The sequence below is a fragment of the Cydia pomonella genome, chromosome 17, assembly GCF_033807575.1.
Source record: "Cydia pomonella isolate Wapato2018A chromosome 17, ilCydPomo1, whole genome shotgun sequence".
In the NCBI taxonomy this organism is placed as follows: domain Eukaryota; kingdom Metazoa; phylum Arthropoda; class Insecta; order Lepidoptera; family Tortricidae; genus Cydia; species Cydia pomonella.
In genome coordinates this window covers 4,543,098-4,557,604 of record NC_084719.1, presented here as the reverse complement: position 1 = coordinate 4,557,604, position 14,507 = coordinate 4,543,098, and the positions used below count along the sequence as shown (strand labels likewise).

Here is a 14,507-nt window from a genome sequence, read left to right as displayed (position 1 = left end):
CCCGGTAAGATGGCGCCACTTTTAGATATTTAACAAATTGAACACATATCAGTGAAAGAATAAGAATCAAAGTCAAATGGCGTTCTAAAAGTCGAAAGATGGCAGTAAATTTACGTCCCTACAAAGTTTTCTTTGACAATACACCTCTATTTCAAAGTCTCTTTGGTAAATGTAAGGAAGCCCATACTTTCCTCGACTCTTCTCTTTCCGCACAGACTCTATTTTGCCTTTATTTCACAGCGATGGAAACGACCCAACAGAGGAACGCCTAAACCTGGCAACATTCCTCATCTCTCGCGCGTGCAACAACAGCGTCCTGGCCAACTACTTATACTGGTACCTCCTCATCGAGTGCGAGGATCGGCAGACCACACAGGAAATGGCCATCAGGAGCATGTACCTTACTGTCATGAGGACCTTCAGCCATCAGCTCGCTAAAGGTAAAAAAAGAAATTTTTCGTGTACCAGCTAGTAAAAAAAATCTGTCTGACCGAAACTTTCAAAGATACCTAGAGCTAGTTGTACTAAACCTGACCTTATACATCTCCAAACTTAATGTATTAACCGTGGAGACTATACGTCTCTGTCATACTGTATAATATATTTGACTTGGTACATACTAGTTATGTATTCTGTAGCATTAGTTTATGAGACTGCTAGTTTAACAGTCCAGACGCGGTTTATTTATTTAGTATAAATTTTATTTTGACACTTGGAGAGACTTTACACCTCCAAATTTTATTAGTATTAGTACGACATTGGGGACCTTTTACATCTCCAGATTTAATGTGTTTTTAACCATAGAGACTATACATCTCTATTGTATTGTAGTAATTATTTATTTTAAGGTTATTATAATGTAATGTTTACCCAGGTATTGGCTGTTGTATTTATAAATGTTGTTATGTATTTTTCATGTCACTATATGATGTTACTATAAATGTTGTATTGACTTGTAAAAGAGCCCTTGAGGCCTACTTGCAGAATAAATTTTTGAATTTTAAACTATCTATTAACATACCTAGTTCGTTATTAATTATCTTATATATTAAAAGTTTGACGGTTCTATATGGGACAATGCGATTTGGGGGATCTTCGAAATATCCACCTAGCCCGAAACTGTGTTAACGGCACCAATCATGGGACATTTAAGAGAAAAATTGAAGTATCTTTGATATTTTACCGACATCTGTAAAATTTCTATTGCTTTTAAGTTGAATGTCTAAATTCATCCTGTATGTTTTCTATGTATTTAATAAAAGTTACTGTAATTGGTTTCAATATTAATCTATTAATATTTATTTTATTGGTTTCAATATTTATTTGGTTTAATAATATATATTTATTTGTATATATGTATGTATGTTGTGTATATATGTAGGTATATTTTGCTATGATTTTTATATGTGTAAATGTATAAATAGAATATTGTTGTATTATTTAGAATAACTTGATTTGTGTTTCATATTCCCTCTCGTTGTGTACAATCCTGCACTAACTGCAAGTTTCTGTTTGACCCAATGGTTGACTGGTAGAGAATGCCTTAAGGCATTAAGTCCGCCATTTGTACAATTTTATGTCATGCAATAAAGTTTAAATAAATAAATAAATATTATTGGCCAATTAAAACTATGGTTTTTGCTCCACTCATGGGATGTATGGTGTCATTAATTTTCAAAGTAACAAATATCAATAAAAAATTAAAATTCAGCAGCTCTTTGGCAGGCTTCGTGCGTGCGTGCGTGCGTGCGTACGTGCGTGCGTGCGTGCGTGCGTGCGTGCGTGCGTGCGTGCGTGCGTGCGTGCGCGTGTTTGTATGTGTGTGTGTGTGTGTGTGTGTGTGCGCGTATGCGTGTGTGTGTGTGTGTGTGTGTGTGTGTGTGTGTGTGTGTGTGTGTGTGTGTGTGTGTGTGTGTGTGCGTGTGTATGTGTGTGACACTGGGGTTCAGTCGTCGGACTTCGGACCTTTTCGCGGATTAGCAAAGTAATAATTTTGTTTTAATTTTAAAACCCAGTCTTTTCCCCAGGCACCGCCTCGCACCAGCGCACCCGCTCGTTCCTGGCGCGCCAGCAGGTGTTCCTGGACAAGCTGGTGCGGCTGGTGCGGAGCGTGGCGCGCGAGAGCGGCAACCGCCACAGGAAGGCCGAGCGCCTGCAGCAGCTGCTCGCCGACCCCGACGCCTTCAAGTTCAACTTCGCCAACTTCGAACCCATGCCGTTTCCTCTAGACCCTAACGTTACCATCAAAGGAATTGTCGCCAAGAAGGCCAGCTTGTTTAAATCGGCTTTAATGCCTTCGAAGCTGACGTTCTTGACGACGGAGGGGGTGGAGTATGAGGCGATGTTTAAGCATGGGGATGATTTGAGGCAGGATCAGCTGATTTTGCAGATGATTACGCTGATGGATAAGTTGTTGAGGAGGGAGAATTTGGATTTGAAGTTGACGCCGTATAAGGTGAGATTTTTTGTTACGATAGATATAAGCTATTTCAAGCCCCTTTTAAGTTCTTACAGTGCTTCTAAAAGACTTTTTTAAATCTTTAAAAAAAAAAATTTAGCCTCCTGGATCCCAGAAGCGATGTTTTGTTTTTGAATTTGGAACCCCATGTCTTTTTTAGTGAAAGTAAAATATAATGTTGGGATTTTGTCCTTTATAAAGGCCTCCGGGACTCAGGAGGTTAAATTAATGATAACACTGTGTTTTTATTTGAGAATCTGTCGATTTTTAGAACTCAATACAAATACTGACTTGAAATACTGTTCTTGTATGAAAGGGTGCAGGTAACAAAACTAAAATATCACTTAATAACGATTTCAATTTTTAATCGATTTAAAATTATCAGGTACAGGTTATAACGGCTATGTATCATCTACTATTAACTACGGCATTCTATTATGGGGTAATTATATTCAAATTCTTGATACTTTTACAGGTCCTAGCAACAAGCTCAAAGCACGGCTTCCTCCAATTCATCGAATCCGTGACCGTGGCCGAAGCCCTAGCCACCGAGGGCACTATACAGAACTTCTTCCGAAAACATAACCCTTGCGAGGGCGCGCCGTATGGGGTCAAACCGGAGACGATGGACACTTATATTAGGAGCTGCGCGGGCTATTGCGTTATTACCTATCTTCTCGGTGAGTTTTAATAAACTGTAGGACTAAGATGGTCGGGTCTTTATCATTTGTCACCATGCCTGTCACGTTCTAACAAGTATGTAAGTGCGAAAGTGACGGGCATAATGACAAGCGATAAAAAAGTAATCGTGCCAATAAATGAAATAGAAATATAAATGATTTAATTGCTGTGAAGTGTGAACACAATAGAAAAATTTAAAGATAAAATTAGTAAGCATTATTTCTTGTCGGCTGTAGCTGAAATTAAATAACAGGTTAACAAGCAAAACTACTAAAAAATTATAGCGGAAGAAAATATCATAGCATGTTCAATTCTTAAAAATCGTTAGTAAAGCAGACATCTACAAATAGCGATTTAGGGCTTGTACACAAATCGCGCGAGGTTTTTTCGGTTACTTTTTGCTTCCGCCCCCCCCCCCCCCCCCCCCCCTTTCCTTCTCCTACATAACTCGAGTGTTTTTTTTTTTTTAAATTTTATCGACGTAATTTTAAGATAAACGTACTGTATAAAGTAAATCTTGTTTATTTTTCTTTTTGCGTTATGTACAGTCAACCAATTTGATTCCTAGGCCACTATAGAACCATGCCATAATGACTTCTACGACAGTGCTTATTGAGTGATGCGTGTCAAGTATCTAGTAGTTAAAGCGACAAGGTTCTATAGTAGCCTAGGATTCAAATTAGTTGACTGCACGTGATGTATATTTATTTTCATTACACCAACTGGTAAAGGCCCTGTTGATTGTTCAGAATGAGAAAGTTGCATCTTAGCCACATGTGGGGCAAAGTAATTAGATGCTAATTTTGTCTCCTTATGTTAGCTGGTAGAATTGACTTTTGATGATTTAGAATTCTATTTTTTACCTGACTGCCAAAGGGAGGAGGGTAATGTTTTTCGAGTGTATGTATGTATGTCTGTTTCTTTGTGGCCTCCTGTAGCCTAAACGGCTTGATGGATTTTGATGTATGACGTATCGCTAGATTCGTCTTGATCACGGGAGTGTTATAAGATTTTTTGGGGGTAACTAAAAAGTTATAACAAAAAATTAAAAAAAAAAAAAAAAACCTGACTGCACTTCTTCTTTTTTAGTGTGCAGTCGGGTTTTTTGTTTTTCTTTATATATATTTTCTTTACGTGTATTTTGTCTCCTTACCCCGCACCCCCTTTCGAACCTCGTGTGATTTGTGCACAAGTCCTTCCCACAAATGAAAAGCGGCGATGTGTCCAGGCGTGGGCGACCGGCACCTGGACAACCTGCTGCTGACGCGCGGCGGCGCGCTGTTCCACATCGACTTCGGCTACATCCTGGGCCGCGACCCCAAGCCGCTGCCGCCGCCCATGAAGCTCAGCAAGGAGATGGTGGAGGCCATGGGCGGCGTGCACTCCGACCACTACCAGGAGTTCCGCAAGCAGTGCTACACGGCCTTCCTGCATCTTAGGAGGTCACTATAAGTAAACTAGCCTGTCTTCTGTCCACGACTCTTCGACTTCGCACTAGCTGGTTTCAGTGCTCCACTGCTGAGCAAAGATCTCTCCCCTTGATTACCACGAATCCCGATCGAATGCTTCCACCGGCTAGTTGTTTATTCAATGGGTCAAACTAAATTGACATCGATTTTGATAGCGCAACCTTAAAGTAACGTTTAACCTTTTGACCGCCAAAGACGTCATATGACGCGCGCGGCTACAGCCCGATATCAACCTTCATGCGTACCGACAAGGTTCACGATTACGCGCCGCGTGCGATAGGCCTGGCGTTCAAAAGGTTAAAATAAGACTTGCACTGTCTGAGTTGTTAAAACCGCTGCCAACTTATCTTCGTCTGACTCAATACATAATTAACCTTTCAGACACGCCAACCTGATGCTGAACCTGTTCTCCCTGATGGTGGACGCGTCCGTGCCTGACATAGCCCTGGAGCCTGACAAGGCGGTTAAAAAGGTCCAGGACAAGCTACGGTGAGGAACTACTAAACAAAATTACGATGAAATACAGCTCGTCATTGAACTAAAATAAATTCTTATGTTTCGTAACACTTACATACTCGTATATACCCCCTTATTCATAAACGTCTACTAAAGTTGACAAGCCGCTAATAATTGTTTGTCCCTTTCCATCATACTAATACGTCGAAAAGGGACAAAAAATTATTAGCGGTTTGTCAATTTTAGTAGACATGAATAAGGGGGTTAGTCTTTTCAAACTCGAAGGGTAGGCTGACACATGAAACAAGCAATGATAGGGTTGTGACAATACAAAAATAATAACGATTTTTACGATTCTCGATTAAATCTGCAGTCCACATAATCGATTCTGCTGGTGATCATTTATATTTTTAAACGATTGGACACGAGCGGAATCGATTCGGCCGATAAGTAGAGTCAAACTCTATTGCAATAAGGAGTATTTCTGCAATGTTCTGCCGCCAGAGTGCAGCACTAGCACCTTTCATAAACCATAGAGTAACTTATACATACTGTGCCTTAAACTGTTTGACAAGTTTTCACAGATAATGAAATATGACATTGATGCATCAAGGCGGTTTGTTTACTATGGGCCTAACGGAAAACGCGAAGACTGAAATTTAGTTATTTGCGTTTCCATCGCTCGAATACGCAAGAGTGATAGAGAGGTTAGATAACAAAATTTCGATTTTCGTTTCGCGGTAGACCCTCAGATTGTGATGGATTGAGGGAGTGGCGCCCCCTACGCAGAGTTTCGCGTAATATTCCGTATTGAGTTCCGTTTTACGTTTTAATGAAACTCAACAATATTAAAATTTATCTTTTTATTTTTATAACTTAATTTATGTATAATTTGATGACTTGTGTCTATTATAATGAGATTATTTTTTGTCCTATTGGGATTCAAGTTATTCTTAAAAAAATAAGGATTGGTCTGAACTGAAACGTCAATGGCATGAATTAAAAAAAAGCGGCCAAGTGCGAGTCGGACTCGCCCATGAAGGGTTCCTTTATGACGTATTAAAAAAAACTACTTACTAGATCTCGTTCAACATTTTACCACTTTGGACACACATTTTACCACTTTGGTAGTGTCTCTCGCGCAAACTATTCAGTTTAGAAAAAAATGATATTAGAAACCTAAATATCATTTATGAAGACCTATCCATAGATACCCCACACGTATGGGTTTGACGAAAAAAAAATTTTTTTTTTAATTTTATGACGTATTAAAAAAACTACTCACTAGATCTCGTTCAAACCAATTTTCGTTGGAAGTTTGCATCGTAATGTATATCATATATTTTTTTTTGATTTTTCATTCTGTTATTTTAGAAGTTACAGGGGGGGGGGACACTTTTTTTCACTTTGGAAGGTTCTCTCGCGCAAACTATTCAGTTTAGAAAAAAATGATATTAGAAACCTTAATATCATTTTTGAAGACCTATCCATAGATACCCCACATGTATGGGTATGATGAAAAAAAATTTTTTTTTTTAATTTCATGACGTATTAAAATAAAACTACTTACTAGATCTCGTTCAAACCAATTTTCGGTGGAAGTTTACATGGCAATGTATATCATATATTTTTTTTAGATTTTTCATTCTGTTATTTTAGAAGTTACGGGGGGGGGGGACACACATTTTACCACTTTGGAAGTGTCTCTCGCGCAAACTATTCATTTTAGAAAAAAATGATATTAGAAACCTCAATATCATTTTTGAAGACCTATCCATAGATACCCCACACGTATGGGTTTGATAAAAAAATATTTTTTGAGTTTCAGTTCTAAGTATGGGGAACCCCCAAAATTTATTGTTTTTTTTCTATTTTTGTGTGAAAATCTTAATGCGGTTCATAGAATACATCCACTTACTAAGTTTGAACAGTACAGCTCTTATAGTTTCGGAAAAAAGTGGCTGTGACAGAATCGGACAGACAGACGGACATGACGAATCTATAAGGGTTCCGTTTTTTGCCATTTGGCTACGGAACCCTAAAAAATCAAATGTCACCCTACCCTTCGCGTTTGAATAATACTAAAACGCTCATATCAAATTAGTGGTTTTCGTTTTTCCTATACGATAACTTACCTGATAAAAATTAATTGACAAGATTTTTTAAAGACAAAATTGATAGGTTTTTTACGAAACGCCATCTAGTACTTAAATTGCTCTTTCTAGAGTCCTTTTTATGCATAGAACTGTGAGAAAGTACAACCTACGAAAGAAGTTTGTATTCTTTTTATATATTTTTTTATTTCCAGGTTGGACCTTGGCGACGAGGAAGCGGTACACTACTTGCAGAACCTCCTGGACATGTCAGTGACAGCTGTCATGGCGGTCCTGGTGGAACAGTTCCACAAATTCGCTCAATACTGGCGGAAATAGACGTCGACATTCGACAATACAGTATGCAAATAATTTTGGAAGGTAGAGGCAAGGTACAAAATCTCCATATACCAAAAAGTGTCCGACAAAAAACCATAAATATGTGGCGCTACAATACCTAGAATACTTGAGAAAAAAATCAAATCATAGACAGCGCACTTCACTTCGTCAATAACGCCTAGGTTCTTAGCTACTCTAGCGCTACTCTGGAGAGATTTGGAACTATTATTTATAGCTAACAGCTGGACACTTTTGCAACAATTCTGCCTAAGGAGTTTCTGTTCCTTGCCTCTACCTTCCATACATATAATAGTAAACAAATAAATAATAATAAATAAATATTTATAGGACATTATTACACAAATTGGCTAAGTCCCACAGTAAGCTCAATAATAATATAATAATAATAATAATAGACGTTTATTCAAAAAGTTTAAATATAGGTACATAATAAAAGTACACAATAATGCTTAGAAACTAATTGAAAGGGAAAGTGGGAATAAGGCTTGTGTTGAGGGTACTTAGACAACGATATATATATAATATATAAATATTTATAAATACTTAAATACATAGTGATGATGATGATGATGATGTCCTCCCAGACGTATCCGTCGACGGCGACATCCTGACAAATAAAAGGGTCTTAACTATTACGTGCATGGGCGCGGACGTGGCTTGCGAATCCAAATTTTGTTTTAAAAGTCCGGCAACACGAATCACAGTAGAGCTGCCCAGATGCGTTGTATGTGTAATGGTAGGAGGGCTTGGGCTGAGTTTTTCGGAGCTGGCGTTTGGCGTCAAGATCTTCAAGTCGGGTGTGCTCGAAGTTACTAAGACCTGTGTTGACAGCAGTTCGCCAGTCCGATCTCCGAGATGCAAGCTCCTCCCACGACTCGCATGATACGCCGGTGGCCGAAAGGTGGCGTTTTAAGACATCCTTGTAGCGTAGGTACTGCCCACCAGCCTTGCGTTTACCTGCAGCTAGCTCAGAGTAAAACACTACTTTAGGCAGTCTAGATGGTGCCATACGTACAAGGTGCCCACACCAACGCAGTTGGCCCTTTATGAGCAGACATTCCATACCCGGCATGCCCGTTCGACGAAGAACCTCCGAGTTTGGAACACGATCCTGCCACTTCAACCGTAGTATTCCTCGGAGACATCGTAGATGGAATGTGTCTAGCCGTTTTATGTCCCCTTTGTATAGACACCAAGTCTCCGAGGCATAGAGCAACAGAGGTACAATAATTGCTCTATAGACGGCCAGCTTTGTTTGAAGACTAAGATCATGCGATTTCCAAACTCGTTGGTTCAGACCGCCAAAGGCTGCAGCAGCTTTGGCAATCCTAGATGAAAACACCCATGACTCAGGAACAAATATCCATGCTCATCACACGAACAAATGCCCTTACCAGGATTTGAACCCGGGACCATCAGCTTCGTAGGCAGGGTCACTACCCACTAGGCCAAACCGGTCGTCAAACAAATATAAATATTTTGAGGACAATGTCCTAGCCTCAACCTAATCAAAGCTTGTATAAGTATTTAAGTACTATGGGTACTAGGCGACGATATTTTGCACGCACGGTGTTTCACGAGAAACGCGGAAGATGTATTCCTGATCATATTTAAAGGCTAAAACTTTTCTGGAATTCGCCTAGTGTCAGAGTTAATGCCAATTAAAAAAAAGTCATTTTTATTGTTACTCAGTGCTAAACGCCTTTTTGATGGTGATGTTGCTACTATGGGACGTAGTCTGAATATCCTAATTGATAGATGTAAAAATGTAACGAATAATACCTTGCGAAACTAGGTAAAAAAAAAAAAAAACATTTTAAGAGACAGGTTTACTAATAAAATTTGATTTTTATATAAATATACATTCAAAAAATCATACAAAAAAAAATATTTTTGAAATGGACCTTAACTCAGTTTTTTTTGCTTTCTTTTGTCCTCAGAAATGCGTGGTTAGAATCTTTCGGGTTCCTCGGTTACATCGTGTATAGATCCATAACTCAACCTGCGACCTGTATCTTGTTTTTTTAGGGTTCCGTACCAAATCGAGACCCTATTACTAAGACTCCGCCGTCCGTCCATCCGTATGTCACCAGGCTGTATCTCATGAACCGTGATAGCTAGACAGTTGAAATTTTCACAGATGATGTATTTCTGTTGCCGCTATAACAACAAATACTAAAAAGTACGGAACCCTCGGTGTGCGAGTCCGACTCGCACTTGTCCGGTTTTTTTTACATTTGTTTAGGAAAAGATATTAAAGTTATATTTGAGAAATCTGCGAGTCATCGTGGATGACATGAACTATGTAGCTTATATTATAAATCTTATAATTTAGTGTAATGCTTGTTAATTAAGAAGTGTTGCTTCTAAGGTAATCCATTTTGTACTGTGATAATAGTATTATAAAATAAAATATATTAATATAATAACATCGTTTTATTTTCATATGTCTATTTTTTCAATAAGGTATCATATCAAACGATATAAATAATATATGAGATTCAGGTTTCATAACTATTCAACTAAATATCTCTTAACTAGGTGTATAGTATACTAAACTTCACGCAACACCGGCTTCCGATACGTCGGAAGGCTCAGCCCAAGCGATATCTCACCGTACAAATCGTTCCGCCATTTCTTGCGGGAGGAAACGTGCACCTCTCACTCACTACCATAGAGAAATAAGAAGTAATAGAGTGCTCACTCCATACATCAGTTTTGGTACCAAAATGCTTATTATTTTCGGAACTATTTTCAACTCCTTACGCTTACTCTGGTTATAATATTAGCTGAAAATCGTTGAGTATTAGACTTTGTTTGCCGCATATCTATTGTCGAGTAGCAGTACTGAGAGTTCCGCTATTCGATGCTAGATGTCGACTGCGAAAATAATCATTTTGGTATCAAAACTGATGTATGGACTGAGCACTCTATTACTTCTTATTTCTCTACATACAAAATCCAATCTGTAATGACGACACAAATACATAGAAAATGACAAATCTTGCACACCTCGATCTCTTTTTGTGTACGGACGAGTCACAACATGCACCGCCATAGGTACAGTAGTACCTATGTTTCGGCAGAGGGGAAATAGTACGAATGCCGTCTCCCTTCCCGGTGTTGCTCGAAGATAGTATACCTACACTGTATAGATCGTGTCGTTCACGAAGACGCGTGCCTGAACTCGTATTAACATCAATCAATCAATTTTTCGTGTTATGGCTCCATCAAGGTGTTGATGATTCTGCCAATGTCGAGGTTGGATATGTTACTAAAGGTTAGAATTTGACAAATCTGCGCGTCATCGTGGATGACACGAACTGTACATTTTAAAACCTTTTCGCCGCCATTGACTTAATATAAAGTCAGTACATTTCGTGCCGCACACACCACGACTTCATATCGAGTCATGGTTTTGGTCGAGTTTGTGTATGTGCAGTTTTTGACGTGGCGTTGATGACACTATTACTTCATTGACGTGGCGGCGAAGAGGCTGTCAATACCTAAAGCGCGCACACTGTCTATTTGTATCGGAGTAAATGAGATAGCACTGTCGCATGTTACTGGGCCTGGGCAAGGGAATAATAGGAAAAATATTTAAATAAAAAAAAGTAGATTATTAGTGTAATATTTTACTCAATAGCGGTTTAGATATAAATGTTTTGAAATTGTGATTTTAATTGCAGACCCATAAGTCAAAACAATAAAGACATAGAACCGTTTAGTCGTGATTTTAAGACCAATCTTTGCAATTATTTTCTATCGAGCCGATTTCGTTCAATCAGTCTTTGAAATATAATTAATATGAACATATATTTTTCTTACTTGACTAAAACAAAGTCTTTCTTAAAAAACTGTTTAAGTATCATCAATTTCAAGGACATTGGGTGTTGACAGCCTCTGCAGCGCGTCATTGTGAACCTTGTTCATGTACACGAAGGTTGATATTCGGTTGTAGCGAGCGTCAGTTGAAGTCTTTGACGGTCAAATAATTAATCTTAGAGCCTGCATATAGAGTTAGACCAAGCTAGGTTGGCAGCCATTTTGATGGCCCAGAGAGTGCAAGTGATATTTAAACATCATAATGTCATAGTACTCTGTTTAAAATAACACTTGCACTACGTCTACCTTCCATAACTTGCACGAAATGGCTGCGAACTTAGCATCGCCTAACTCTACCTTACTAAGATGAGATTTCGCAATAATAAAAAAAAAATAAGTGTTTAAAAAAACCCTTTCTTACATATGTATGGCCTTTATAATCTTATAATATAGCTTATTAGGTATGTTTTTCTTTTACATAGAACACCAAATATAGCAAAAATAAATAACTTTTTTACACATAATACTTATGTTTTACTTAAAATTAGCATATATTATTTACCCAGGTGATTCTATTGGACGCAATATATTCAGCAAACGTTTTACGGATTCCATAATGTCTGAAACTATACATATATTTCTGCTTCTATTATAAAACAAAGCTAAAACCTCACTATCTATCTAAATAAGCCGTGAAATACTTAAGCCCCTTTATACAGTTACCTCAAGTGTTAGCAGCCATAAGATCACCCCCATTAGCTATGCAGTCGCTCGCCACATATATCTTGCTGCCTGTCGCAGTTTGTACGACATCGCATGCTGCTATCTCAGCATAATTCACACCCCCAACAACATATACTAACACACTTTTAGGCTTGAGCGGAAACCCACCGACCCTGGTGTCATTTTTAAGTAATTTAACTAAGTTTTTCGCATCTTTGCAACCGAAATCAAGGTCACTATGGGGTTTTAAGTTGTCTATTTTTTCATCAAAAGTTTCGATACCAACTTTGAAACTCTCAACTATTTTTCCACCAACTTTAAAATCAGGTAAGGCAGATAGCTTAGTCAAAACATCTAGTAAGGAATCTGCAGTCAAGACAGTATTGCAAAGTGTTGCAATTAAGGGTATGTAGCCTCCGTTAAAAACATAGCCTGGAGATGATTTACTGGAGTCTTCAGGAGGCAGCATTTTAAGTTTGTTAGCTGTAGTTTGGAAACTGTTCTGCCATTTTGGTAATCTGTCACTTAAGTTTCCGAGATTTGAAATGTTAAGAGACAACTTTAATGTTGAAGGTTGAATCAGCAATCCAGCATTTATCAAATTGTTAAATACATACAAGAAATTATATCCAAAAGCTAATAAGTACTTGTTTTCTAGTGAATTATATTCATCATATGACAGTCCTTGTGTTAAACTTAGTAAACACATAAGCCTTAAGCTGTTGTAGATGTGTATATCAGTGCCAAAGTTCTCATCAACAAATGTAAAGTTTGATTTTTTATTCTTGTTATTCAGCATATCTGTCTCGGTCAGTTTAAGGTTCTCAAACTTATTGCTCATTTCTGAAATGATGGTTTCACAGGCTAATACATGGTTGACTAGACTTTGCTTGAAAAGTGTGACTTGTTGTAATTTTGTGGCTACAAAATGCTTAATTTCTTGTATTCCCAATGCTTTAATATCTTCATTTTTCAGCAGTTTGGCTTTTGAACTAAGAACACTTAGCACTTCTGAGAAATGTCTGTGTTTTATCTCTCCATATAGGCAGTCTATTGAACTATCTAAGGTCATCATTGTAGTTTTTGCTACCGTTTTATCTTCTTCAAAGTCAAAATTCAGCTTTCCTTTCTTTATCTTAGTGTCTTTGACATTTAGCTCTAAATGTCCACAAGTAATTTTAAATATTTCACTCAATAATCCACTGTAAGTAGCAGGAGTGAGAAGACTGGAAGCATAATCCTGACTTCTATCAATAACTATCAATGCACCAATTTCATTTGAACTTTCTTCTGTCAAGAAATCCCTCACATATGTTTCATTGTAAACCTCAAGCATATCTAAAACACTTGCTGATAACTTCCCAACAGAAAAAATAGCTTTAGGCCGGCCTATGACATGGAATAAACTCCACAAAGACATAGAAATGCTTGACAATAAGGAATGATTTTGCTCAACAAATAACTGCTTGAATAAAAAAGGCAGTTCTAAGCTTAGTAGCTGTTCATCTAAGGCCATTAGTTCCCAAGTAAAGGGATGTAGTTTCACTACACCATATAGGCCTCTACTCTCTAGTAGAGAATCATAAGAACATACAACTTTTGGTACTATTATAATGTGAAAGCAGTTCTGGTCGGCTAGGGAGGAGTTATGGCTGAGTACAGAAGATATCTGGTCAAGGACACACTTGTATTTCTGGATGCAGGATGGGATGAAGTATACACGGTTTGTATTGGCTGTAGGACCCAACTGCGGGTCCATTTTGTAGATTTTTTCAATTCCATGCTGCCTGTAATATAAAATTAATATTATATACAAATTGGTAAGAGAACAAATCAAGTGCATCAACCAAAGAGGTATACCAAAACATAAACATTTAAAAAGAGTCATAATATGAAGATAATGCATTTTTACCAGCAAAGCAAAATATTACTTTAGGTATGCTAAGAACCATGAAACACTTTTATTTAAAAATTTGGCGTATTTAATGCCAACTCAGAAAGACTTTCCTGTACCCACTTTGAAATGAGGCTGGTGGCAATGGATTTGTTAATAGGCTGGGTTCATTAATACGATCAAATGTAACCTACCGTAGCCAGCTGACGCCACAAATTCTTTCCAAAGGCTTGATTAGTACTGGATCAATAATTAAGTCCTTTTTATCACCACATAGCGACAGTATCCGTTCTAGTTTGCATTGAGATATGGCGCTCAAAGAACTTAGTTTGAGGGAAAGAGGATGCTCCATGTTTCTGCTCATTGTATCTTTTACGGAGAAAAGCTTTCTTAGTACTTGAGCCCTAAACTTTATACATGACGTATCAATAGCATCATCTTAATTTAAGGAATAACGTGATTATATGCTCTTTGATAAGAAGGAAATTATTGGAGAAAAGAAAATATCAACAAATTCCAATAAAAGACGCAGTGTCAAACTTATGTCA

General features: G+C 37.9%; 2 protein-coding genes across 2 annotated transcripts in view; one reads left to right on the top strand and one right to left on the bottom strand.

Annotated features, from left to right (window-relative positions):
* Nucleotides 1-9,946, top strand: part of LOC133527018 (phosphatidylinositol 3-kinase catalytic subunit type 3) — a 50,954-nt gene extending 41,008 nt beyond the window's left edge. The window contains exons 13-19 of the mRNA XM_061863905.1: nucleotides 241-440; nucleotides 2,028-2,455; nucleotides 2,934-3,138; nucleotides 4,368-4,581; nucleotides 4,990-5,097; nucleotides 7,373-7,517; nucleotides 9,458-9,946. Of these exons, the coding sequence (XP_061719889.1) occupies nucleotides 241-440; nucleotides 2,028-2,455; nucleotides 2,934-3,138; nucleotides 4,368-4,581; nucleotides 4,990-5,097; nucleotides 7,373-7,496 (1,279 nt within the window). The 3' untranslated portion in view covers nucleotides 7,497-7,517; nucleotides 9,458-9,946. The remainder of the gene's footprint in view (nucleotides 1-240; nucleotides 441-2,027; nucleotides 2,456-2,933; nucleotides 3,139-4,367; nucleotides 4,582-4,989; nucleotides 5,098-7,372; nucleotides 7,518-9,457) is intronic.
* A 1,794-nt stretch (nucleotides 9,947-11,740) lies between these two features.
* Nucleotides 11,741-14,490, bottom strand: LOC133527020 (vacuolar protein sorting-associated protein 33B). Its single transcript, XM_061863907.1, has 2 exons — nucleotides 14,154-14,490; nucleotides 11,741-13,852 (listed from the first exon to the last, which is right to left on the bottom strand). Exons 1-2 carry the CDS (start codon nucleotides 14,321-14,323, stop codon nucleotides 12,067-12,069), a joined length of 1,956 nt encoding a protein of 651 aa, XP_061719891.1. The 5' UTR covers nucleotides 14,324-14,490; the 3' UTR covers nucleotides 11,741-12,066.
* Nucleotides 14,491-14,507: the final 17 nt, after the last annotated feature.

Bases quoted from the DNA above. Each gene is read 5' to 3' on its own strand.
- LOC133527020 (XM_061863907.1), bottom strand. From the start codon at position 14,323: ATGAGCAGAAACATGGAGCATCCTCTTTCCCTCAAACTAAGTTCTTTG. The intron at 13,853-14,153 runs GTAGGTTACATT...TTTATATTACAG, and splicing joins TGTGGCGTCAGCTGGCTACG to GCAGCATGGAATTGAAAAAA.